The sequence below is a fragment of the Amblyomma maculatum genome, chromosome 2 (assembly GCF_055883805.1).
Source record: "Amblyomma maculatum isolate TAMU_Amacu chromosome 2, ASM5588380v1, whole genome shotgun sequence".
NCBI lineage: Eukaryota > Metazoa > Arthropoda > Arachnida > Ixodida > Ixodidae > Amblyomma > Amblyomma maculatum.
Window position 1 is genome coordinate 26,458,423 of NC_139345.1, and position 26,337 is coordinate 26,484,759.

General features: G+C 41.3%; 1 protein-coding gene across 1 annotated transcript; it reads left to right on the forward strand.

The window, feature by feature from the left end:
• LOC146198189 (advillin-like) lies at positions 1–26,143 on the forward strand. The gene is made up of 24 exons (XM_084593583.1): positions 1–115; positions 2,377–2,452; positions 2,534–2,608; positions 2,919–2,957; positions 3,056–3,121; positions 5,407–5,537; positions 6,894–6,996; positions 9,773–9,886; positions 10,369–10,470; positions 10,838–10,947; positions 11,318–11,396; positions 11,962–12,060; positions 12,556–12,709; positions 13,213–13,313; positions 13,994–14,131; positions 14,245–14,331; positions 14,807–14,878; positions 17,422–17,696; positions 19,164–19,257; positions 20,356–20,559; positions 24,596–24,718; positions 25,258–25,326; positions 25,407–25,523; positions 25,840–26,143. Exons 2-24 carry the CDS (start codon positions 2,381–2,383, stop codon positions 25,951–25,953), a joined length of 2,538 nt encoding a protein of 845 aa, XP_084449709.1. The 5' UTR covers positions 1–115; positions 2,377–2,380; the 3' UTR covers positions 25,954–26,143.
• The last annotated feature ends 194 nt before the right edge of the window (positions 26,144–26,337 follow it).

The following is a 26,337-nucleotide window of genomic DNA, read 5'->3' on the forward strand; positions in this document are numbered from 1 at the left end:
GCGAAATGGAAACCAGCGGCGGGCTGTGATACGGTCGCGTTCGTTGTTTCTGCAGAGACTTTTGCTTTTTCGTCTGTTTATTTGGAGTTAAACTTCGTAAGCAAGACCAGAAAAGGTGAGTAATTTTTCGTTCCTGTCGCTACCCTGCCGCAGGCGTCGAATGCGTCCCGCGATTTGATATTAAGCGGGATGGATCTTCACCGCGTTCTGGAACGGCGCCTCACCTCAGGCCTAGCGGTCGCCGTGCGCCCGCTCCACTGTCGTCTGCTGCCGAAAGTGCGGCAGGTGTTGCCGGCTGGACGGGCGCTATTTGTATGTTTGTATCGCATCCGACTCCTGGGCGTCTCGCGGAAGAGCTCTTCGCTGGCATAGCATCTGTGTAGTCTACCGTAGCCGACGATCGCCCATTGTAGCGCTGAAATAGTTCTTTTGACTCCGTCGCTTGCTACGCGCTTAGCAAGAGCGGAATATGAACCGAAGTCTCGCCGACGCGCAGTCGGTTTCGGTTCCGAAAGTGGACCGGTATAGGGCGCCGTTAGTTTAATTGAGGTCCCGCATTTTGGTCATCACGGTTTGGGAATAAAAAAAAAAAAAGAAATAGTTCGTAATTAACCAGGACAAACGTCTTTGATATGAGTTTTTTAGCATTTTCTCCCTGTCGTCCCAACGACTGTGCATTTTGGAGTACTGTAGTCGGAACTCATGGACAGAATGGTAATGACTCCCTCTCCGTTCAATAAGCGCCAGAAAAAGGTACGTACGAAAATAATCAAATAAAGGCAGTCATGCTCTGCTCTTGGTCCATAGCTTCGAGCTCTTGTACAACTGTTCCCGCGCGGCGCCAGCCATGCGTGTCATCGCTGCCGGTGGCATCGCGAGGCTCTCGCATCCGGTTTTTTCCCATTCTTCTTTTCCCGTCCGGCTCGTCCCGGTGTTCTTTCTCGTCCCCTTCTTTCTTTCCAAACGCACAGCCTTTCGCGTGGAGCTGGCTGGCCTCGCCTCCAGAGCGGTCAGCTGCGCCTCGCGCAGGCATAGAGTCGGGCGCTAGCAGCACGCGATTCCTTTCCGAAGATATATACCTATACATGTCGGCGCCGCAGTTTGCAGCGCGAGGAGGACGAACGCGCGCTAATCAAGTTATCGTTAATTTAATTTTACGATGCATGCACACAGCTCCGGAATCGTTCTGCACCTAGGTGTTCATGCGTACAGGTGGCACGGGCATTGCACACGCGCCTACAACATATTCTTCTAATGTATGCCTTCCTATCAATTATTGAAATCAGAGCTGTTTCACGAAGAAAAGAGGGCGGGTCATCATAGACATTATAGTACAGTGCTTTTGGGTTGATTGATACACCCACAGATCGTGTCATGGCGTTATAGTGCGCGCCGACGGCAGGAAAGGTGGACGTTGAAATGTTTCCTTTTGTTTTTCTTTTCTGTCAGGAAATGACACAGACAGCGGTATGTGTACCCCTCGGCGCGTTCTGTTTTGCATGCTAGCGCGCGGGCGATTGATTTACAGGAAGGGAAAGGCGCGGTAACTGTCTCACATGTTTTCTGGTGACACCTCAGCCGCACCGTAAGGGAAGGGAGCTAAAGTGGGAGTGAAAGTGGAAAGAGAGAAAGAGGAGCCGTAGTGGAGAGCTACGGAGTAATTTCGACCACCTGTGCTGTGCGCTGACATCGCACAGCACACGGAGGCCTCTGCGTTTCACCTCCATCGAAACGCAGCCGACGAGGTCGGGTTCGAACCCGGGTACTCCGGCACAGTGGTCGGGCGTCTTACCACTGCACCACCCCGGCGGAGCTAGCGCGCGGGCAAAATCATTTGTATCCTGCCGAGTTCACCGAGAGGGAAATGCGCGATTGCGCATAGATTAATATTACGACGCTCGAACGCGCATTCCTTCCTTTTCTTTAAAGCGGTCGCCGATCCTGCATCTCTTCCGTGCAGCAGAAGCTGCCTCGCCCTCTTCAATATTTCAGCTCCCACCCCGCTTGCAGGTTGAATTCAGATTCAATCGGTTTTCAGTTTATTAATGCAGCTATGATCCCCGACTGAAAGAATGCAGATGCATTTCCAGCTTTGCTGTGGTTTCTGTGTGTTCTATGCGCCTTAGAAATAAACATGATATTAACGTACACCTGAAGGGTCTTCTCACTGCGTTTTAACATTTCTCTCTAGTGAAAGTTAAATCGGTAATACAACGACAAAATGCACCATGATTTTAGAGACAGATAAATATGTTCAATATATATATACCGATAAAAGACGTGCCCCATTTGAAAATTAATAGCACTTCATAATAGGAAAGCTCGACATTGTGCCCAAAGCAGAATTTAATTGTTTGTATGCTTGTCTTGTTGCAGCATCATGTCGTCTGTAGATCCAATGTTCAAGTCACTGCCAAAAAACAGCACATTCTTTACAATATGGAGAATCGAGGCAAGTGTTGCTGTGTCACTTCTTATCTTTGAGTGGCCTTTTGTCATTAAGCCTGCTAAATTATTGTTTTACAACTTTCAGAAAATGCAACTTGTTCAGCTTCCTAAAGACAGTTATGGATATTTCTTCAATGGAGATTCATACATCGTGGCAGTGGTAAGACAACATTTTATGATTGCAAGAAAAGCAAGCAACTTTGACTATAAAGACATGCTAGACATTGTGGTTAGGGGTAACTAGTGGAACCAATACATACAACGAATTTCTCTTTATTGCAGTTATTACTTGCTGAGAAAGCTTAGAAATAATAATTTAGTGACTGTTTTGCTCATAAGCAGTAGTGCTTTTACAAAAGAGAAAACCAATATTTCTTGGTCTACTAGCTGTCACTTTGTACATAGTTTATTAATTATTGAATGGAAGACATTTTAAGGTTTATAAATGTTTGCTATTTTATCAACTTCAGGCATCTGACAGCACTGAAAAACCAAACTGCTACATGAAGGCAAGTAAATTCTTGTTTACTTGTGCCTCATTTCTTTGCTGTGTCTTATGGAAATGTATTTTTAAACAAATTTTCACTGCTGCACTTCTTAATTTTAGAACAAGAAAGCAGTTGGAAACCTTGATGTTCACATCCACTTCTGGCTTGGATCACAAACATCACAGGTGAGCTTACTGTAGGCAGAAGTATTAGTATAGCAAGGTTGCGATTTTGAAAGGTATTAAAATAAGGGGCAGTGACTAAATTTCTATGTAGGAGGAGGGATTGGGATTAGAGTCTGCATGTATTAGGAGGGTGCCTTCAGAAAAACAAGGAAATATGGGCAGGTAAATAACAGCAGTAAAGGCATATAATTGGTTTTCTCCAGGTCCATACAACCCCTAAGCACTGCTTGTGTGAAGCATAACCACATAAATTTCATCATACAGATTGCTTGTATGTACTTTTTAAAAACAGTGGTGGTTTACGTATTTCTTTCATGAAGTTGCTTGAATGCCTACTTGGTCATCTCTAACTACAGATAAATATAGGGCTGCAAAGTTTCAGAACGAAATTTCAAGGTAAGAGCAACAATTGTTCCTCGAACTGGACAAACCTTCACATATGTTTATGCAGAAATGTTTTGACCCCCTCCCATTACTACTACTAGACTGTCCACTACTTGCTCATAAGCTAACCCCTGCTGACTTCGAACCAACATCAACTTCAATGCTTATTTCCCTGATTACAGCTTTTGTCCAGTACACTTCACATTTCCCCAGTGCCTGGTTTGAACTCCTCAATAATTTCATTTGAAGCAAGTGCAGATAGAATTTTGAACCTTAAGCACAGGTCACATCACTCAAAAGCAGCAACAAAGAGCAGTTCAAAGCAAGGAGATAGCGATAAGCTAAAACAGAACTTTGATATATGTACTATTTTCTTTTGACAAGTGGGAAGTTATCACAACATATTTTTACATATGCATATTAGCCTCCTTTGAAACCTGAATGCAGATAAACAGAGGGCTTCATAGCTTTTCATTGAAGACAGTGAAAGCACCCAGGCTATGCACCACTTCAAAGGCATTTTGTGAATCCTTCAACATATTACTGCAGATAGCATCACGCAGTGCAATTTAAAATCACCTGTGAACTTGAATGAGAACCTAGAAAGCAACCTATGGAAGGTAAAGGCAGTGCTCTATTTTGCACTGTGGCCCTTAGAGGTGCAAGGCACCAGGATCATTAGTATTTCAAGAATATGGGAGGACACTCACAGGATATATACCATTCCTCGCAGACAGAGGTAGGACATACCCATTTGTTTCAAACTGATCATAGACTCTGTTCTGAATTTATGCTTTTCTCAAAACTACCCTATAATGTGTGAAATCCTCTGGCTTAATTTCCGAAAAGGCATAAGTATCTCTGATGAGCACTAATGATGAACATTGGTCTGAATATAACCTAACTTTGAAGATTGTCAAACATGCAGCATAGATGATAACCTATCAAAATAGGCTTTTTGTGTATGGATTAATATGTTCGTGAATATTTTGTGGCCTGGCATATCTTGGAAGTTGGATAGCTAATTTTTCTAGGTTTTGTGAGGCTACTTTTTCTAACCTGTATGCCCCATAATAGCATTCGGTACCCTGCACTCTATAATTTAATTTGAAAGTGGTCGTAATAAGTGACCTTACAGTCAAATGCCATTATAAAACCTAATAGAGGCACAGCATATTGGTGCAAATAAGCCACAGTGCAAATAGAAGGACGCATTTGAAATCTGCTACTCAACTACTTATATTTAAGATATATACGGACAATGCTCTTTTCTCACAACTGTACTTGGCATTCTGCAAAAAATGTTGCATTATTGGTGTCTGCAGCAAACGTGGTTGGCACTGTCATAATGTGCCAGGAATCAACTCTGTAGGAGCTATAAAAGAGGGGGCTGTCCTATATTGTACAAATTCCATAAAATTTGGTGGTAAAGCCTGGTCTACCGAGTCCGGTGGTTTTCATAAACATCAAATCATGACCCCTGGATGTGCAAACCTGTTCGGCAAGCGAAAACACTTGCAATTTCTGCCATGACAATGCACAAACCCGTTTCAAGCTGTCACAGCAGCTCGAGCAGCCAGACCGACATGGTTCGAACATGTTGGAAATTTTTTGCTGTGGCTTGTCGCCAAGTTTACTGAATAGCCAAATGTGCAGGGCGCATGCACAGTGGATGAAGCCTGATTTCATGAATCGTTGACACGTGAACCAGCCTTTATGCTTACGCAGGTAGCAACACGTATGATTAGGGTATACTACTTCAATAATCTGTGTTAACATAGGCCTCACAACTTTGAAAGAAAATGGTCTGCTGCACTCATTTGATGAATTATGGCTTGCACTAGCCACATGCGCAAGGCATTCACAGTGGATGAGGCCTAATCTCGTGAATGCGTGCCCAGGATGAAGCAGGTGTGGCTGCTTTCAAAACTGTCGAACTGGACGACTTTCTTGGTGGTGCCCCTGTGCAGCATCGCGAGGTGCAAGGATTTGAGTCCCAGAGATTCCTGTCCTACTTCCCTCGTGGAATGAGGTAACTGCCTTCCACATCTTCTTGGCATAGACACTCGTTCACACTACCTTCACTTTCTTGCTCTGTAGGGAAAAAGGTGCTGTGCACCCCAGTGTCTTATAAGCAATTAGCTGTCATCCCAGCTTTATGAAAGGATGTAGTGCATCACATTCAATTAAAATGTCGCACCGTGATGAAATGCACCATTGCTGAAATTTTACCGTTTGCTGAAATTGACAACAGAAGTGACAAAACCTGGTCATAGGTGCAGCTCAGCATAAAGATTCTATGCCGTGTTAAAACTTGATGTTTGTGTGCCAAAAGGTGCTTTGAATTTGAATTTCAACACCCATATATAGGCTGAGGGAAGCCAGGTATTCCACCCTCAAACCAGGCTTACCCGACAGCCTTTACTGTTCTATGAACAATGCTTTATAACAACAAATAGGTGCAATCTGAATAATACATATGTGCTAAGAAATTAGTAGATAAATATTTCTGAAGCTTTGTATGCTTTTCCGGAGATTATGTTTTAATTAGATAACCTTATGTTCAGATCTTTTTGGATGCAATGCTGTAATGTAAGAAATGTAGAGCTTTAAGCAAATTAAACACATGGTTTTTCGTGCAGTCAAATTTTTGCAGTTTCATTCATTGCACAGAGTATTCTGTCAGCATGATAAGAGAAAAGGATATTTGTGTGTGTGAGTGTGTCCATTATGTCAGTAAATATGATATGGGAGTTGCAGCAATCTGAATAAGATATCATGGCAAGGTAAATGAAATATGCCATTCGTGAGGCTGTTTTGAATAGAAATTGGCAATATTTGAAAATAAAACATGACACATTATAACTGCACTGTTAATATCATTCATGCATTTAATATTTTATTCTAAAAATATTTAATATTTTAATTGTTCACAGAAATCGTTGAGGGGCTCTATTACAGAGGGGGTCGTAATGCAGAAGCTAATCTACTCTAGCTTGAACTTCGTGCTTTTGTCTTACTACTTGGATTCAAATTGCACATTGATATTTCCTGTACACCCCAAGTAGCTGTTAACTGCATTCTTGTCCATTTAAACACTGTTTGCTAGATGTAGCCAAGCTTCATTGGTAGTTACTGCATGGCACGATAGTGGACAGTAATAAAGTAGTGCATTTGGTGCAATGAGGTCATGGAGGTCAAATAACCTCTAATCCCAAAAGTAAACATGTACTGTTTCTTTTTTTATCTTTTTTTAAGGCAGCTCTAGCTTCAGTAATGCATTTGGGCAGCTATCGGCATCTAACGTAGGGATTATTCTATGCTTGTGGAGATGCTGACTGCATCCATCTACTAAAGTGCTTCTTCTGCTTGTTGGGATGACCTTCAGGATTCAAAACGGAGGTGTCGCAAGTGGTTTCACCCATGTTGAGGATCAAACCGTTGCACGCATGTTCCATGTGAAAGGGAAACGACGGCCCATAGTGAAAGAGGTGAGTATGTGTAACTGAAGGCTGTGTAACGTGAACAGCAACCATTTCTCACAGTGATGTGCTTTTCTAATGCCATCACAGAAGAGCCTTGTGACACAAATATTCCAACATCTGACATACCTTACTGACGTGCAGTGAATTATTTCTGGTGGCTCTTTAAACTGCTTTTATTCACTTCAAAGTACAGTGAATAAACATTGTAAGAGGCAGAGCACAGGACATAGACCGACCCTGGCCTTTCAGGCTATCTCCAATTTCAAGTTCCTTCAAGTAAACTGCAAGCCAGCATCATACTGTGTTTACTTTTTACTTGCGCATGTTTTTGAGTTGCTCTCGAGCTGAGACTTCACAATTGCAACAGCATTATTTCTTTATCCAGATGAGGCCAATGCAAACGTAAACAGAGATTACGAAAAAAATAGGCAACACAGTGCCCACATACAACTACTACATGTCTGTTCATGCACATAAAAGCAAATACTAAAATGTCTGCAGGAGCACATAGGTCTGGCAGCAGTCACTTCCCTTTCTCTCTTTTTGCTGGCTTGCAGACGACAAAAAAAAAAAAAAAAAAGATAAACCAATTCTTATACCCTAGCATATCCTTTAAAGACAGCCACTTATTGATTGCATGTTGAAGAAGCTCCAATTATCTCTCTGCACTGATAGTCGCTATATGATCCCAAAACATAAGGCCCTTGAAGAATAAGCTGACAGCAGGTTGAACAGGTGACACTTTCACAAGTTGCGCCAGTGTGGATTGGTAGTCAGTGTTTTTAGATAAAACCCGATTTCAACACATTTCTGTTCAAAAATGCACATTCTAGAAACATAGCTTGCCAGTCAGCAAAGCATAAGGTACAGCCTGAAAAGCATTAGACACCCTGTATTTTTTCTGACGAGGCATTTTCAGCTTACTGTTTGATCGTATTAATGCTCGTCTACGGTGTGTTGACATGAATGCCAGTGCTGGCCAGACGTCTCGCTGACATCTCTGTCAAGCACCACCTATGCTAATGACACACTCCTCTAAGGCTGTCGTGCCGCTATGACATTTAATGTTTCTGCAGTGTAAAAATGGGGGAAGGCAGGTCTTCACACGAAATTGTGACAGAGGTTTGTAATGAATGCAACAAAACATTTGTAATAAATTAAACAAAAAAACTGATTCTCTACAGTGTCTTTGTGGAATAGGCTATTGCTAGTTTTAGAAAATATCAAGAAAGAAATTTAGCACTTTTTATTACACAGAAACAAGTGCTAATAAGTAAAAAAAAAAAAACATTTTGCTGAAGAAACTAGCCCGTAAAAATCCCACATTATGAAAGTGTTTCCTGAGCAGTTTGATATGTACATGGATTAAAGAACAGTCCTAAATAATGTTTCATATCGTATGAATCAAAAGCTGTAGGCCGAACACACCATGGTTGCTTAGTGGTTAGGGCACTCGTCTATTGAGCAGCAGTGCTCAGATTCGAATCCAGCCACGTCAACCGTGTCTCAGTGGAGGTAAAACTAAAAAAGGACCCGTGTGCTAACAACGTCGGTGCACATTAAAACAGTTAGGTGGTCAAGATTAATCCAGAGGCTCCCACTACAGCATCCCTCATAGGTTGTATTGCTCTAGGACGTTAAACCCCACTTACCAATTGTAAGACAGTGATGGGTGTTGTGTATCCTTTAAACAATCCCTGTTTATTGTGTTTCTGCGAGTCTTAGTAATGTATCAACTAGCCAATGCCTCCACATTAAGACACTGTTAAAATGTTACAAAGCTGATGAGGCCACTGACAACCTGAACATAGTTGGAATTTCTGTTTGGGTGCACCTTGAACAGCAGTAAGAAGGGGAAACAGGCTGATACAAGTATTATGAAGAGTTGCCACATATATTCACGCTGCAAAGGCAACGCATAAAATGTGAACAAACAGAAGTCTGCCATGCAGTAAATCTTTCACCTTCATACAGAGCATCCAACTAGTGCAGATATTAAGTGACATTTTTTTCTTTGCATCAATGGCTAACAGCATCAATTTCTAGCACCATTCGGGCCACACTGTTTCGAGAATAGAGCTGCTACCACATCTTGTGTATTGCAGCTCATACTGGCCTCAGCCAATAAGCAGAAAACAGGCAGAATTCCGCATTGTAGTTGCATCAAATAAGGTTGAAGTACTAAATGGAAGTGTAAATTATGCAAGTTTTTTACTTGTATAGTCTAAGCAAACTAGCATCATAAAATATGGGGTACGCAAAACATTCTCATTAAAATGTGCTTGTCTGATATGCTGCACAAAAAGATATTCTCAACGAGATCCTTAACAATGGCAGAATGGCTGAATATATTGTTTGATGTTGAATTATGTATCAGATCATATTTGCTGTGATATGGAAATTGGCTAATAGTGACGTCTGATAACTTACCAATCACTTGCAACAATGATTTACTGACACATGGGTACTCATTCATGTCGCTTGAGAAGGATGAGCTGCCAGGCGCTGAAGAATATATACAGTAACAATAAGGTGCATTAATCCGAAGCCATAGACGTCATACAATGCTCAGTAATGTGCCATGTTTATCGAAGACGCACGGCTCAGAACAATATCAAGGCTTGGTGTCCGAAGCTTCATCATGTGTAGATAAAGTATGCACAGGACCACGGGCAGGCATATTACAGTTTGAACTGCCATGGTAAAGATCTGGAGAAAGAGATTGGAAGGTGTTCCCAGCAGCTGCCTAAAGGTTTTTCGCTGCCTTCCTGTCATCTTTCAGTTGCCAGGTGTCAGCTGGAGCCACATGAATGATGGCGATGTCTTCATCATTGATGCCCGGACCATCATCTTTGTGTGGACTGGCCGCTATGCAAACCACGTAGAAAAAATTCAGGTAATCTTTCTCATTTCTCAAATCGGCTGGTACCAGGGTTGTTGCAAATGAAGTGTTCTAATATACTTCATAGAAGGCTGCTTGCTTTTGAATTTAAATGCAGTTTTTTCTCTTCCATCCCTTAAGCAATATAAGCGCTAGAAAAATTCATCTGTCGCCAACTAGCCCAAATGAATATGCTAGCTGCTTGGGTTTTGATCTTGTGGGCATAACATGCCTGTCAAATTAGTCAGATAAGCACAAAAAAAATTTCCGGGAAAGTTAACGCAAACAATTCAGCAGTGGCTTGCTGCACATACTTCATTGAAATAAAAGCAGCTAAAGTTTTCTCCAATGCTATGACAGATAAAAATCAGCTACTCATCATAGGTTACAAAATTGACTCATTAGCAGGCAGTAGCAAGTTTTCAGGTTTGAGCTTTGACCAAGATGTCACTGCCAAGCTGGTTATGACTATCTGATTGCAAACACCACCTCGACAGGGTGCAGTCACAGCACAGCAACTCAAAGCTGAGCATGGTGAGGGCACTATCGTCATCGTTGAAGATGCACAGGAGAAGCTTCTGGGCTCTCCAGAGAAGGAGGTAGGCATCACTAGTCACTTGCTTCTATGTGTGCTGTCTGTGCAATACAGTGGGACATTCTGTACTGTGATATAAGCTGTAGCTTTCTTCACCACCTGCATATTCTCCATTGCACTGTTTTTGGAAGGATGTCCTATACAAAGAACACTCCACAATAATGTAAACGTGATTTCCTGATTCAGCATGCCTTGCCGCTGATTACTAAAGAAGCACAAAATAATTTTACTTATCTGTGAATTCTGATAATGACTTGGTAGTTGCCCAGTTCTTAGATTGTGAAGGCTACTCTCTGGGCAGTTTTTAGTGCCTAGCATTCTGTTTCTGCAGAGTTTATAAGATGTTCAAACTCGTGTGCCTTCGCATTCAGTACTTCAACCATCTGCTGCCTCTGGAGGACAAGCTGGTCAGGAGCCACCGGGAAGTGCTTAAAGATGATGCTGCTGAGAACCAACACCGCGGAGAAGTCAAGCTTTACAGGCAAGCTTTGACCCTCAACTGTCATGAATGATGCGGTGAATCTGATCCTTGGGAGTGACAAGATACATAATGAAAGCATTGCATATTGTAGTCAAGTTGTGTTTGTCCTGTGGTATGACAATATTTGCAATGCCTTTTCTAGTAATTTTTTGAATAAGTGCAATTACTGACATAAATGTAATAACGCAAGAAAATTAATGAAGTCTAACCATATTGTGGTTTGCACCGTGTGTGTCCTTGCGTCTTTGTCTCTGTCATGCTACATATCACTTGCTATCCTATCCTGCTTCACTAAAATACTATACAATGTACTAGCATAGACCAATATGATATGTTATTCATAACTAATCAAATTTTTACTCTTCCACAGGTGCTCTGACGAGGGTGGCACACTGAGGGTCACAGAGGTGAAGGCAGGGCCACTTGATCACAAAGATCTGAATACTCAGGTAAACAAAAATAGTATAAATGGTACAGGACAATACTAGGTCATTTGCTGTTAATTGTGCCATTCTTAGTGAGTCAGTGCCATGCAGAACTGATACCAGAGTCAGGTGCACTACATGCAGCTACTGGCATATATATATATATATATCACAGCACTGTTTAATTAGTGCAGTAGATGATAGGGGCCATTCCATTTCACAGACATGGCATGCTGTAGCTATATTCTCACGAGCCAAGGGGAGATTATGTACATTTCTTTTGCTCTAGATTCATTAAAACGATCACTAATATTTGCAGAAGCTTAAGAAATTTGGTGTGCAGCTATTGTGGGAGACATGTATGTATTTTAAGGGCACAACCTAGCTAAATCATTGTTACAGTAATGCATAGTTAACCATTATGCTAGTACTGACTGTGTGCTGTTGGCAAACCTTGAAAAGGGAGCATCATTAATGTTTAAAGCAGCCAGACCACGAGCAGCAATTGTAAGCAAGGCATACAGATTTTGAGGCTGGTGCTTATAGAGTAGTGATGCTAAGATGTTTGCCCTCTGCTCTGCCCCTCCAGGACTCGTTCATCATTGACAACGCAGAAGCCGGAATCTGGGTCTGGGTTGGCAAGAAGGCTAGCCACAAGGAGCGCACAGAGGCCATGCGCAATGCCCAGGTGCCTTTTGCATACTTCTAAAGGGAGAAAATGAAAGTCCGTTTTTTTAAAGTTGCCCAGACTCCTGTTAGAGAAACATGTTGTGAAGACCTATACCAACACAACCATATAAGTGACAGGTTAATAGGCTGAGTGCCTTCTGCATGTTGGCTAAGCTCCACAATTGAAAGAGAGGTCACAAGAGCCCATTTCTTCATGGTAAGCTGATGTAACACCTGGCTCCAAAGGATATCTGTTGTTTAGAAAATCAGGTTGAATCCATGCCCTATCTGCTCAGTAGCTATGTTTGAATTCTGCTCGTTTGCTGTGGGTCATCTCTTATGGCTAGGAATGACAGCCAGCATTTTTTTGTATAATACTGTAGACTGATAATGAAAGGAAAGCAAGGCTTGGGATGTAAAATCAAGCAAAAGTAATAAAAGAATGCAACATGGTGCAAGTACTATGCTGATGAGTTATCCTTGTCCTCACTTTCACATGATTTGGTGCACATAGGGCTTCATCAAGAAGAAAGGGTATCCACACTGTACACAAGTGGCCAGGGTTATTGAAGGTGGGGAGCCGACAGAGTTTAAATGCCTCTTCAGATCATGGAATGAAACTGACCATCCTGTTGGTGCCGGAAAAACTCACTCTGCAACCAAAATCGGTAAGTGTGACTAATATTGAGATTAACATATTGTATCTCTCATGCACACAGTTGGTAAACACAGCAATAAATTAGGATCTACCTGCTTCATTTTCAATTAGGACAGTGTCAGGATCAAACAAAAGTAAATTAACAAATGATATATGTAAAATATCTCCGAATCATTCCTGCATGTCTTTTTGTTCTCTATTCTACTGCTGTGCTTTCACAGAAAATGAAATCTGAATTTTAAGAAAATTTTTCATTTGAGTGAACAAACTTAGCTCAGCAAGCACAACTAGGCACACCTCAGTGCAGCAATGACCATTGTGAGACAGTAAAAACAGCATTAGTGTATGTACAGTACACCTTTAGAAATTGTGCAGAGTTCCTGCATGCAATGGATGCAGTGCTACAGCACAAGGAGGGTATATTATGAGAATAAATTTTTGTGCACCTTGAGGTGGTGCATGCAGCAAACTACTTAGTATTTCACAACACTTTTGTTATTTCCCCATGTTCAGCCAAGACAGTGCAGACAAAATTTGATGCCTGCACGCTACAAGCCAACCCAAACTTGGCAGCACAAATGCAGGTTGTGGACGATGGGACTGGCAAGAAAGAGGTATGATGCATGAAACTGCTATGCGGTACTTCAGTATTACTTTGTTGCGTTTATGTTAGGTTTAATAACGCATAAGCAACTGAGGCTAAAAAGGAAGGAAGGAAGGAAGGAAAGAGAACTCTAGTACATTGTTTTTCCTAGGATGCTCCTTAAAAATCAGAGAATAGGAAATAGTGCGACTTGCATTATTAAAGGTGCTGTAAAGGGAATTTTGAGCGCATCTTTTTATCGCAGGAGCTTGACCTGCAAGCTCCGAGCATTTTTATAAAATTGAAAACTTGAACTATTATTTTGTATGGCCAGTTTCCCTATTAAAATCAAATAATCATCCTGCACTCTCTTAACTCGCTGCGTAAAGTAGGAGTCAACAAATAAGCAGTGCCTTTCAGGCAATCATGTCGTGACTTGCCGCTCTGCCATTGGTAGAGTAATATTTTGAGTGATCTTTGACGAGAACTGCAAATAGGCAACATTTTTATCAACATATTATTTACGTCAGGTCCAAAAACATTTACATATATATGCTACATTGTCAGTAAGGCTACATTGTCTGCACTAAAACTGTTTAGTCATGAAAACCCAGAAAACCAAATAACAGCAGGAATGAAAGTTTCTCACCACTTTGCATTTCTGATATGATGAAATTATGCAGGCCAGTAAATGAATGTTAATTCTTTAAGGTCTTTCGGGTGAAGAACCTGGAGCTGGTTCCTGTCGATGTGCGAGATCATGGCAGGTTTTTCTCAAGCTCCTGCTATGTCATTGCTTATGTCTATGAGTCTGGAGCAAAAGAAGAGTACATCATATACTCCTGGCTGGTGAGAACACAACTGTATACATCATTATGCATGCACCGTGACACCTTCAGTGATCAGCATGAACTACTGCACCTGGCAAAACTAGAGCGTAGTAATGCTTGTCCTGCATACAGGGCAAAAATTCCTCAAATGATGAACATGTGACGGCTGAGGCCAAGGCTCTTGAACTGGATGATCGCTTCAGTGGACAAGCTGTCCTGGTAAGTACTGGTTGCAAATTCATAGTTTTAAGTCTGTAAAGTTCTGTGATGAAATGAACCAAATACCAGCTTTTTAGTTAAATTGGCAAATTATTCATTGTAGTCAGTGTATGTCTTCATGCCTGACATAGCAGCTTACTTTGGCAGGTTTTCAGGAGACATTGCAAAAGATGCTCATAAAATGTTTTCATTTGCTGAGAACAAGAGTAACATTAACGTTAAACATGCCTACTAACATGCATGAGACTAACAGCGGACCGGCAACTTCCCTAAGTGGGTTCTTAAAACTGTTGATAACCAAAATGGCTACCACTTCTCTAAACTCAACCCCTTATTTAAAAATTTAGACAGCCCTCAAACTTCAGTTGCTGAGCAAACTCCTGCCATAAACTAAGATGCAGGGAAAGTAACAAAAGACGACTGATGATGTTACACGGTCACAGCATTTCATACCTTTTGCTTGTGCCTCCCCTAGGTGAGACTCGCCCAGGGGCATGAAACGCCTCACTTCATGATGATATTTGCTGGGCAGATGATAGTGTTTGAGGTATGTATGACAGCCTCCTTGCATAATCACCCAGTGCCACATTCATCAGCTGCCTCAAATGCAGTCTGCGAAAATTGTGTGGAAGTAAACAGGACATTTGATGGTCCGTCAACTGCCATAATTTCTTGCAGCGCAGAACTTTCAGCACAACTACCATATATATTCTAGGTCATCTAGTTTGCGTACCCCTTCGTCACGCATAAATCAGTGGCCGCACAACAGTGGTGTATTAATGCTTAGAACTTCATGTGCATGCCATTCAAGAGCAAGTAATGCGACATAAAAATATTATGAAAAAAGCAGCATCAGTGTTTAATGTATGCTCTATGCAAAGATTAAACCATCATCTGTGCTTTCAGCTGTTGCTAACTGATAACAAAAAATGCAAATCACAGTAAATGACATAATCCCCCCTGGGACTTCCAAGGATTACAGGTGTTCAAAAGTGGCAGGGTCATAACCCTGGAAAAAGTTACGAGGGACTTTAGCTACTGAAGTAGTGAAAGGCAAAAGCCTGAGTGCCGCATTCTACTATGCACATGATCATTAATTAGGCATTAACTAGTCATTAATTAGTAATTGATCAGTAGTCATTGGTAATCAATAATTAGGTATTAATTAGGTAGTAGTTAGGCAATGATTAAGGAATTATTGTTTAATTAAGTGATTGTTAACCACTAATGATTTAGTCATTAATCAATTAATCAGTCCTTAAATATATATAAATTTGTAATCAATCACTAGTCATTGTTAATTGATAATTACTGTTAATTTGTCATTAATGAGATTGAATAATCAGCTAATTATTCATGTCATTGATAACAGCTAATTGGGTAATAATTAGTCATGGATTAAATTGATCTACCGTTAATTAGTAATTGATTATTGACTGGCATATGGCCATATAAGGCATGCATTCGTGCATACTGTGGTGGTGCTCTGTGATTGGTCGAGATCTCCATGGCATCATCCTGTCTCGACCAATCAGAGCCACCGCAAAAGCGGAACACATTTTGTCCACGATAGTAGAGAAGTGGCAGATGCGTATTGTTGATATTGCTTTCCTGTTGGTAGCAAAAAAGAACAAAAACTTAAAAAGAAATCTGGAAGTAAAATGAACTTTAAATTTAAGCAGAGGGACTGGGAGCGGGCACTGCTCCATTGGCGATTGGTACTCAGAAAAAATCTCGCGTAACCCGCAGAAGCAATAGTGTAAATAACTGAAATATTATCTGATCACATTGATTGATTCTTTCTAACATCAGCATGTTAGAAAGAACCTGATATGTTGATATACCAAATCTGACACGAGATTCTTAGTTCCTAGTGTATAAATATTTTATGCTATAATCATGAAAGATAGTAAGCTACCTCATTCTTAAAGGGACAAAACACTGCACTTTAAACCGTCCAATTTTTTTCGGCACAATGGAAAGCTTCATGTTGCGAGTTGATTTCATAGCGGTTTGGTCAAATGCTGTAGAAAAATTTTGCCGGGACTTTTTCGATCAGTGCATGCGCCCGTTTTTATGTAGTCCGATGCTGGAAATCATGTGTAGCGACTCTGATGACTGTTGCGTATCGACAAAAGTGGTGCACTAAAAATTCATATAAAACTCGCTCGCCAGAGAGTAATTAGACATTTTTCAGTACCGAGTAATGTCCATTGTAGTTTCTATACCCAAGGCTGCTACGGCACAGGAATGTATGCTTTATCGATCGAAGTTTTAGTGGGTCATGACACTGCTTCATTTTCTTCCAAGGAATTCAAAACAATAGGCGATACGAAAGGAGGGTGGTTTCAGCTAACGGGCGCTCTGGAGAGAGTACAGAATAAAACAATGCAAGCACTCTGTGTGATTACGAAAACCAGTGACATTTTCCCGAGGTAGGGTCATGTGTGTTACTTATTACAGCGTTTTGCCTCAGGAGGCACTTAAGTTGTTTTTCGTGATTTTCAGTGCCAAATTAAAATTATAAATCCTCTTTTCTTGGCTATTGTAGTGGTTTGTCTATATTATATGAGGCAGCATCTTTTCATTTGCACTGTAATCCTATTACATATTTTGGTCAGTGTTTGTCCCTTTAACAGACCATCATAACAGATCACCAAATGGTTTTGGCACTGTGTACTCACTGCACCAATGAACACAAACGATAAAATAGTGCTGCGTGGGGTCGACCATAAACCCTGACTGCTCATTGGAGGGTCAAATTCTAAAGTTAAATTTCAGCTACTTTGGCCATCAATAAGAAGAGAGGAGCCGCTGGAGAAAGATTTGATGTTGGGAAAGGTTGAGGGTCACCGGAGAAGGGGTAGGCAGCGAACGCGATGGTTAGATGGCATCCTCGAGGCGCTGCAGATGAAGTTATATGATGTTAGGAAGATAGTTAGACACCAGAAAGCGTGGCGTGATATGGTCCATAGGGTCACGAAGGGTCGGACACGACTGAACTGAACTGGGGTTTTCCTTATTGCCTTGTTTGGTTCCACAGCTCATTGCACTATATCTGATGCATAGTGTGTTCCCATGCCATCCCAGGACAGTGAGAGCACCATCTACAATGGGGGTGGCATGCACAACGGCAACAGCGCAGCAGACTGGGCCCGCCATGCTACCAATGCTTACCTGCTGCAAGTGCATGGAACTACAGAGCACAACACCAAGGCAGTGCAGGTGCCTTTCTCTGCTGCCTCACTCAACTCGGGAGATGTGTTCCTGCTCTTCTGTGGGTCCAATGTCTACCTCTGGGCAGGACGCAGGAGCACAGGCGATGAACGTGAAATGGCCAAGAAGATTGCCACGGGCTCTGGAAGGCAAGATATTCTCTTCCCCGATTTCCTGCCTCTGAGCTAGAAAATGGCTGGGCTTCCCTTTTTATTTCCTTGTTGAGTTTTACTCACAAATGCACAACGCACAAATGTTATGCTGCAATCCAAAAAGCTCCCCTTCATGGGCTGCAAGATTTTTGCAAAAGTTAGAAATGAGACTTGAAAGTTGAAACTAACTTAAAATTTTAAAACATATGACTTTCTAACATACTCTAATCGGTGATTCATTTTTCTACCAGTGCACCAGTCTCTGCATGTGAGTATTGTGTGTTTTTTTTTTCGCAGTTCAGTAGGCCTAGAAATTCCTTCCTACTAGCAGCATTACACCTGCTGGAATGCATTCCAGTGATAGGTGGCCCAGCACCACTAAATGTGCTGAGCACAACGGGTGCCTCCAAATGCCCATTGAACAGTACTGAAAGCAACTACAGTAGTACCCCTTTGCAGTAAAGTCACTCAGACTGGCAGAAATCTTTACTATATCAAAGTCCTTACTATATCACTTGTTGGCCCTGAAGAAGCTGTCTGGTAATTAAGTAGCTACTGAACAAACACGTCTTGTTTCTTCACAGAAAGAAAAAAAGAAAACACTCTAGAATACCTTCTAGCCCTCTCTTATCATCTTTGTACAATTTTCTTTTTTTTTTTTTCAGTTATATGATTTTTTTTTAAATCTCGTGGAAGTACCTCTTTACCATGAATGCAACATGTGTACAAATGCAACTGAGTTTGATTTCATGCGAAAACTGATGGCTTGCATGAACACGGCACCATAGTCCACTGTTTCTTTTATTTAAGAGGTAACAGATGAGAAATGCATGCAACTGCCAAATGCAGCAAAGCCTCCACTGTTTTCCGCTGTTGCCTCGTCCCTTGCTCTGTACTGTGCTGTGAATGTTCAGCCGTTTCTTCCCCTCAACCTATCTTGCTGCACTTTTATTCTTTCCTACTTTCTGAGTAGACTGTGCCACCTTCTTTCCACGTCCATAGCCAGCCTTTTTTTTTTCTACGTACCATGTTTTCCCTTACAGCTCCAATGCCAGCATAAAGTTGGCTTCTCCTCAGAGCTAGTGAGCATAGTGGAAAAGCCAATTAAAAACCGCCCGGGCTTATTATTATGATTTTATTTTCTTATTTTTTCAAAAAGGAAAACTTGCTTCACACTCATAGGTAGCACGCATGTGGCAATGTCATTTCGTGAGAAGTGCGTCGCCGCGGCCAGACGCAGTTTACTATAACCGATCTTTATAAAAAATGTCACTACTATAAAGAGGAAAAAATGTACAGTCATCTATGGAAAATGAGCTGGGACTTCTGTTCACTTTATCAGGGTTTTACTATATCCAAGTTTATTATAGCGGGGTGCCTACTGTATCACTTGCATCTTTTGTATGGTTCACTGATGCTTTACTCTGATCTTGGGCCAACTGAAGAATTCTATGAACACTGCAGGGAGATGATCCTGGTGTCTGAGGGCCAAGAGAAGCAAGAGTTCTGGGATGCCATTGGAGGAAAGCTGCCATACAACAATGAGAAGAATGTACAGGTGAATTGTCCTTGCAGGGCTTGTTTAGCGGTGAATCATCATGAACACTTTCGTTCCATTAGAGTAGAGCCAATCCCTGCCTTTTGTATATTGCCACTAGCATGCTCACTCTTGCTATGTGCCACCATACTCCTGGTACCAAAAGGTTGCAAAACACAGAAGTAGAAATTTTTTTTTTACAGAACCCTGACGTGTAGCAATAAAATTGATGGTTCAATTCGTAATGAACTGCCGACTAATGCGGTGGACCCCTCCAGTCTATGATGTGAAAAAATTTATATTATTGGCACCAGAAGTAAACCCTGCAATGCACACTTACAAGTCACGAGAGTCACAGTAAAGCTTGGCATTCTCGGGAACAAACTTTCCTTATAGTATTTGCATGTGACACCTGAATTAGGCCATGCACGCCAAATACTTTAGCATGCCTGCCATTTTCAAACTGGATGTCAAGGTTGTAAGAAGATCAACATTTTTTGTGGTTACAGCAATGTATAAACTTCAACTTTATGCACACGTAGAAGCATCCACAGTAATCTCTTACAGCTGAAGTGCAGGAAGCATCTAGCATTGCATATTCTCACTACTTTGTGAACATATCTTGCTTGCATCACCATAATTATGAAACAAGAATTTAAAGCTGATATAGCACTAGATTATATTACTGCTTCAAATAATGAAATAGAAGTGTATAAACTTTAACACTGCAACATCTTCTTTGTTCTTTTTTTCTTAAGCCTAAATAATGCTTCCGAAACATTCCCTAATCAATGTCTCAGTTCACTTTCCACATGAAGCTAACCCAGGATGGATTCTTATCACCTTTCATGACATTCTTTCAAAGCAAGTCCTGTAGCATTCTTTGTTCCATTGCATGTTCAAGATATCAGAACGAAAATGGGCCGCAAGCAAATACAAGTCAATACGACATCATTAATGGCGGTTAGGGTAATTTGGGTGAAATTTCTGAAATCAAGATGTCATAATGCATTGTAACCATCACCTTTCGCAGGTAACATGTGCAGCAATAAAGGTGTTCATTCAGACAGTAAGGTTCAAGTCTACTTTTGCTGCATGCCTGCTGCTGGTGCTTTGCAGGAGGAGCCAGGCACCAGAGCGCCCAGACTGTTCCAGCTGTGGGACATCAAAGGCAACCTTGCACCACGCGAAGTGGTGGACTTTGACCAGAGTGACCTGCTCGAGGATGAAGTGATGCTGCTGGATGCCTGGCACACACTCTTCCTCTGGATAGGCTACGAAGCCAAGAAAGAACATCGAAAGTTGGCTTACTACAGTGCTGAGGTATGACTGCACGTAGCAACACCTTGCAATGTGCACCCGTGCAACAATCGCAGTGATAAAAAGTGTTTGTCAAAACTGACAGAATAATCTAACTGATGATTCTAACATGGAAAAAAAAATACTACACCCTTCCTGCAACACTTCAAGTGATAGTAAATAATGCGTCAGGGTCCATATTTCGGGTTTGCGTTTTCTCCCTCACCTTGAGTTATCCGATTGGTGGTATGACTTCTGGTTCCGGCGTTTCCATCAAACAGGTGAGGGCAAGAATAGCGAAAACGACAATTCTGAAAGTGACGCAGACTCGGCATATGGGCCCAGATGGATTTTTAATTGCAGAGATACAGATGGGGGAAAGGGCTGCAGAAGTCAGCGCAAGTAAACAAAAGGTGCAGAGTGTGACCAAGATAGTCTATTTCTTCAACTATGAAGATTTGAGACTGCAGTCGATAAGCTTTCTTTGTGGACCTATAGTGATTTTTAGGTACATATTAAGTGCAACCATGAATATGGCAGTAAAATAGAGGGTTATGAGTGAAGAACTGCAAGAGTTGTATACTAATACAGTATCAAAATGCAGGACATTATGCAGGCAGTTAAAGGTTATGTGCAGCTTGCACTGGCTCTTGAAATTTTGCAAAGTTTATCAGAGCAGTGATGTTCCACAGAAGGAAGTTAGTTTAATTTTGTTTGTGGGGTCTAACATCCTAAAGCACCTCAGGATTCAAGGAATGCTGTAGTGGAGGACTCCAGATAATTTCAACTACTTGGGCTTCTTTGATGTGCACCGATGTTGCACAGTATACAGGTGCCTTACGTTTCACCTCCTTTGAAATGCAGTCACCACTGCTGGGATTGAACCTGGGTCTTCTGGCTCAGTAGTCTAGTGCCCTAACCACTGGGCTACTGCGGTGGGGCCAAAGGAGCTTGCAATCAACTGTAGTATGAGGGAAAAAATGTACTGTCGTAAAGAACCGAGTGGTATATCATGTGTCATTGTGTAAGAAAGACATGTGGAACGCTAGTTTGAGGCAGTTGGAAAAGGACAGAGTTAAGGCAAGGGTGGTGGTATAAAGCCTGTTAAGTAATGAAAGACAAGTGATAACGTAGAGAAGCGGTAAGTGTTATGCTGAACATAGCTGAGCTTTGTTGTTTCAAAACAGTGACCAGTTGGAAAACATGAAGCTAACTGCGTAGTCTCCAGAGGCTGAATGCCTTAAGTAGCTATGATATGGATCTCAAATGGCTGAATCATACATATTTTTAGGACTGTTTAGATATATGTCCTATGCAGCTTTTTTTAAGCTGCACTTTAGAAAATCAGAGTAGTAGTTGGCTAAAGAAAATGTAAGGTCAATAATGTAATGGTGTCGCGTTAGGTTCGGGTGCAAGTAGACGTCAAAGGGCTTGTACTCGATGCTATAAAATTTGCATTGACTTATGAACAAAGTTTGAGCTTTCTTGTTCAACACTTGTTGCTGGTAGTACTACAGTCAAACCTCACTCACAAAAGAATGCTTGCATATTACGAACGAGAGTGTTGGCCTTACAATAGGAAAACGTGCACTTCCCATTGGCGTTATGGCCAAAAATTTTCCCCAGGTTTCGTGACACCCTTGGTCGCACAAGCATTGCCTGCCCGATATGTTCTCTAGCTCCTGTGGTGCGGAAAACGTGCGCATACATTAGGCAGCATAAATTATATGTTCTGTACGCATATGCTTCGTTGTTGAATCTCTACAACTTCGTCCAAGATCTGAGCTGCCGAGGCTACCCTAGCACCAGTTGTTGCGTGTCCCTAAAGTAGGTAATTGACAGATCTCTGGAAGAGCCACATGACCACGCTTCAAGTAAAAAAGCAGATGTTGTTAACAGACTTAAAACTGTAAACGCCACTTTTGCCTCAGCAGTATTTTTGGCTGCAAAAGGAAAAGTCTAGTTAATATAAACCTCGGATATAACAAACATAATCCCCACAACCTTCAGGTTCATTATAAATGAGCCTAAAATAAATTGAAGGCATGTACTGCACGTGGACATTTTATGTCAATATGCCCCTGCAACCTACATGAGATGCAATGACAAGAAAGTCCTTTTGTGTTGTTTTGAAGTGCCACAATAAATCACTAATTGAAAGTGAACTCAAGCAGTAAAAACTGCTTTTAATTTCTTTATTGCATCACAACTTATGTGAAGTATAGGAACTTGTTTGAACATGTTTCGCTTTGAGAAATGTCTATACTATAGGACATCTTATGTCATGGCGTGAAAAATAATGAAAATTTGATTAAAAAAAAAAACGGCAGTGTGTTGGGGTCAAACTTATTGGGTTTATTTTACGAAAACTCTGTGGACTTTTTTGGTGTTTATTTCACTATGCAAGTTCTAGAAGTTTTCTTTTTTCGGTGAATGTATACTTTAAGCAAATGATTACTGAGTTTTCTCAGTTATTTAATGTAGCAATCGTATGGTCAAAAGTCATAGTCTACCATGGCTGTTATATTAGTTAACCTGACAAGGTGGTCCTGGGAGCTGTGCTTGCAGTAGGAATGGCTATCATTAAAAAGTAATGCAAGCTAAATGAGCATCAGTGTCTTACTTGCAGCAGATAAACCCGTTTAACTGACTGCCTGCTCCAAATGGGTGATAGTGAATAGAGCTTGGCTAGCAGTTGGCAAAAAGGTGGTGCTTCTGACTCAGTCTGCAGAGGCACGTTAGCTGCAGACCAGTACATCAAATTGCACAACTGCACCGTTTATTGTTAAAAAGACCACCATTGCATCACGCCTCTGGCTTAGTTATTTTTCAACTTTGGGCTTAACTAGTACTCATCAGCTAGCTAGCAATGCCTTACAAGCAAAAAATAACTGATCCTTTTCAATTAAAACCAAATATTGAAAACTGAATTTCGACTACTCTTGTTTCTTTTTCTCTCATCATATACTAAATAGTCGAACCCTTAGTAATGTAGGATGTCAAGTGAATATGCATTTTTGTTGCTGAAAATTCAGTTGATAAAACCTCTCCCGTGCTTAACTAATTGGCTCAGATAGACGGCCCAAATTCTTCAGCCCTTCAGTGAGTGAAACTTTCTTGAAGAGCAACTGTGGCATTTTGTTCTGCTTCCTAAGATTTCAGTGATATTTTTGTGGTGCATTCTCCCCAGTATTGTGGTACTTCATGCCAGCCTTTATAATGGGGAGGTGTTTTGTTTCACCATAAATTAATCTTAAAATTTTTAATTTCACGACCTTAGTCCGGGAGATTTCTATGAGCAATCTTGCACGTTGCTGAAGAACAAAGTTTTGAGCTTGGTTTCGGTCGTACTAGACAAGTATTTAACCAAAATGTTACTTAGTCATTTGGTGTTTCGAAAAACTTTCTGTTCCGGAGAGAAGAAGCTCAAGGAATGCAATTTAATTACCAAATCATGATGCTCAACAGTAGCCCATAGGCAGATAATGGGCAGCTGCCCTTTAATTAAAGATAAGGTCATTTGAATTTGCACATTATGAATGGTAGAGCAAACGTGTGCCACCAAATAAACATAGCCTGCACTGTATAAAACAAAAACATGAGCAAAACCCTGCACAGAAGCACATAGCTTTACTGCCACCCAGCATCCAAGTGTCTAAAATCTATTAATTGTGCTGCGTCATTCAGACCTACAGCAAGCATTTACAGGAGTTCCTAATGATTGACAAACCCCTACCACGCATCCTGTGGTAATTAATGGGTAATTAATGGGATTTGCAGTGCACGTGTGACCTCCTGCCCTGTAGATGCTCTGTGACATCCTGTAGATGCTCTGTGGTTGCCTGGGTTTCAAAAATGAGTGTGTAAATGAGGAAAAATGTCTTACAAAAGTTACATTACTTAATTACATCCATTATTTAAATGTAGGCCTTAATTCAGCCAGATGCACAGGGGCCACTACTGAGGACAGCATGCGCAAACTGACTTTTAACCAATGCTATCATAAATCTCGCACTAAATTCAACCTAGTAATACAGCAGCTTAATCTCTTCCTGTTCAGCAATACCTGCGAACTGATCCAAGTGGTCGTGCAGTCACCATTCCAATTGCCTGTGTCAAGCAGAATATGGAACCACCCAACTTTATTGGCCTGTTCAGTGCTTGGAATGAAGACTTCTGGAAGGTAACTGCCTTTACCCATGAAAAGTTAAATCTGCTGCCTGTTCTTATTGAATGGACTGGGGTAACAAAGCACATGACATAAGCACTGCCTCGGGAAATAGATTTCAGCTTGAGTAATGTTTTAACGAGTTAGCATTAGGTGTACTCCATCTCACAAATGTTTGTAGCTCTATTATTGTAGTACTGCAAACAGCATGTGAGACAAAGTATACATGCTCTGTTATGAAGAAAAGCCAGCATCTCACGGTATAGTGTCATGTATGCTTTGCCACTTTCCAGGTAAATCCCCATCTCCATTTGTGGGGAAGGAGGGAGAGGATGGAACGTGGGTGCTACCGAGAAATGAAAATGACTAAGAATGACTTGCTAAATGTTAAAAAGCATTTAAAAGCAAGGGGACAAAGACATAATGCTAACATATTGTCATTGCATTATGATAACTAAATGCACCCATAATTTTTTCACAAGCCGTTATCCTCCTGCAGTGACTGCCATCAGTTCAACCTCCCACAAATGTCACCTTTTACGTTTTCCTCTCAGACACTTCCTACATATCAGAGCATCAAGAATGAAATTGAAGAGAGCAACCAGACAGCTCTAGCCATGCAGGTGAAAGATCTCTTCTTCTTTGTCCTGTTGAAGCTTTGTAGCTGTGCTAACTAAATGTGGCCTTCAAAAATGCTTTACAGCAACAAGCAGCAATGTACCGCAACTCAAGAGCTGAGGTAGAGAAGTTCCCATTCGATAAGCTGCACGTTAAAAATCCTGAGCAGCTGCCATCTTGTGTTGACCCAGCCAACAAAGAGGTAACCTGTCATTTTATTAAGAATATTTTGCTGCGTAAAAATAACCACAACAGCACACATGCACCACTCTGGGCAAACGTGTGCGAGGTTCTCAAGTTAACGAGCTTTCTTTGTACTATTTGGCAACAAGACCAATATTGTTGTATTGAACTAAAGACTAAGCAGCGATTGTGAAGTTGTGGCTATTTTGAAAAACAAGACCACGCAAATGGTCTGTTTCGTGGCACATCGAAAATTGTTGAATATGCCCTGAATATCTTGCCTTCTGCATGCACGGCATTAATTCTAAACCATTATTTTTGCTTTGTCCTTTCAGCTATACCTGATTGATGAAGACTTTGAGCGCATTTTTTCCATGACCTATGAACAGTTTGATGTTCTCCCACGGTGGAAGAAACTTGACCTCAAAAAGAAAGTAGGGCTCTTTTGAGCAAGAAGTATGGAAGCATGAAGCAAAATTGACAGCAGTGCCTTGAATGCCTTCCCGAACCAATGACCAAAGATTGATGCTGCGAAGCATTGTTTCTCACAAAATTGTCCATTGCAGCCTGCCACAGAGAATATTTTATACCAGACATTTTACTTCTGGGACCATGCCTAAATAAAAGGCCATATTCCAACACGGTTTCCAACATCATGTGTGGTGCAACTACTATTAAGTGAATTTTCTTTGCAGCACATGCTACTGTCACATACGGGTTTCTTTTCAGCAGGCAAGGCAAATTTAGCATTGTGATTGCTTAGTTACTGTTACTGTTAATATAGCTGGCAATTTTTCTAGCAGAGATCTTCACCCTAGCCTCTTTAAGCATAG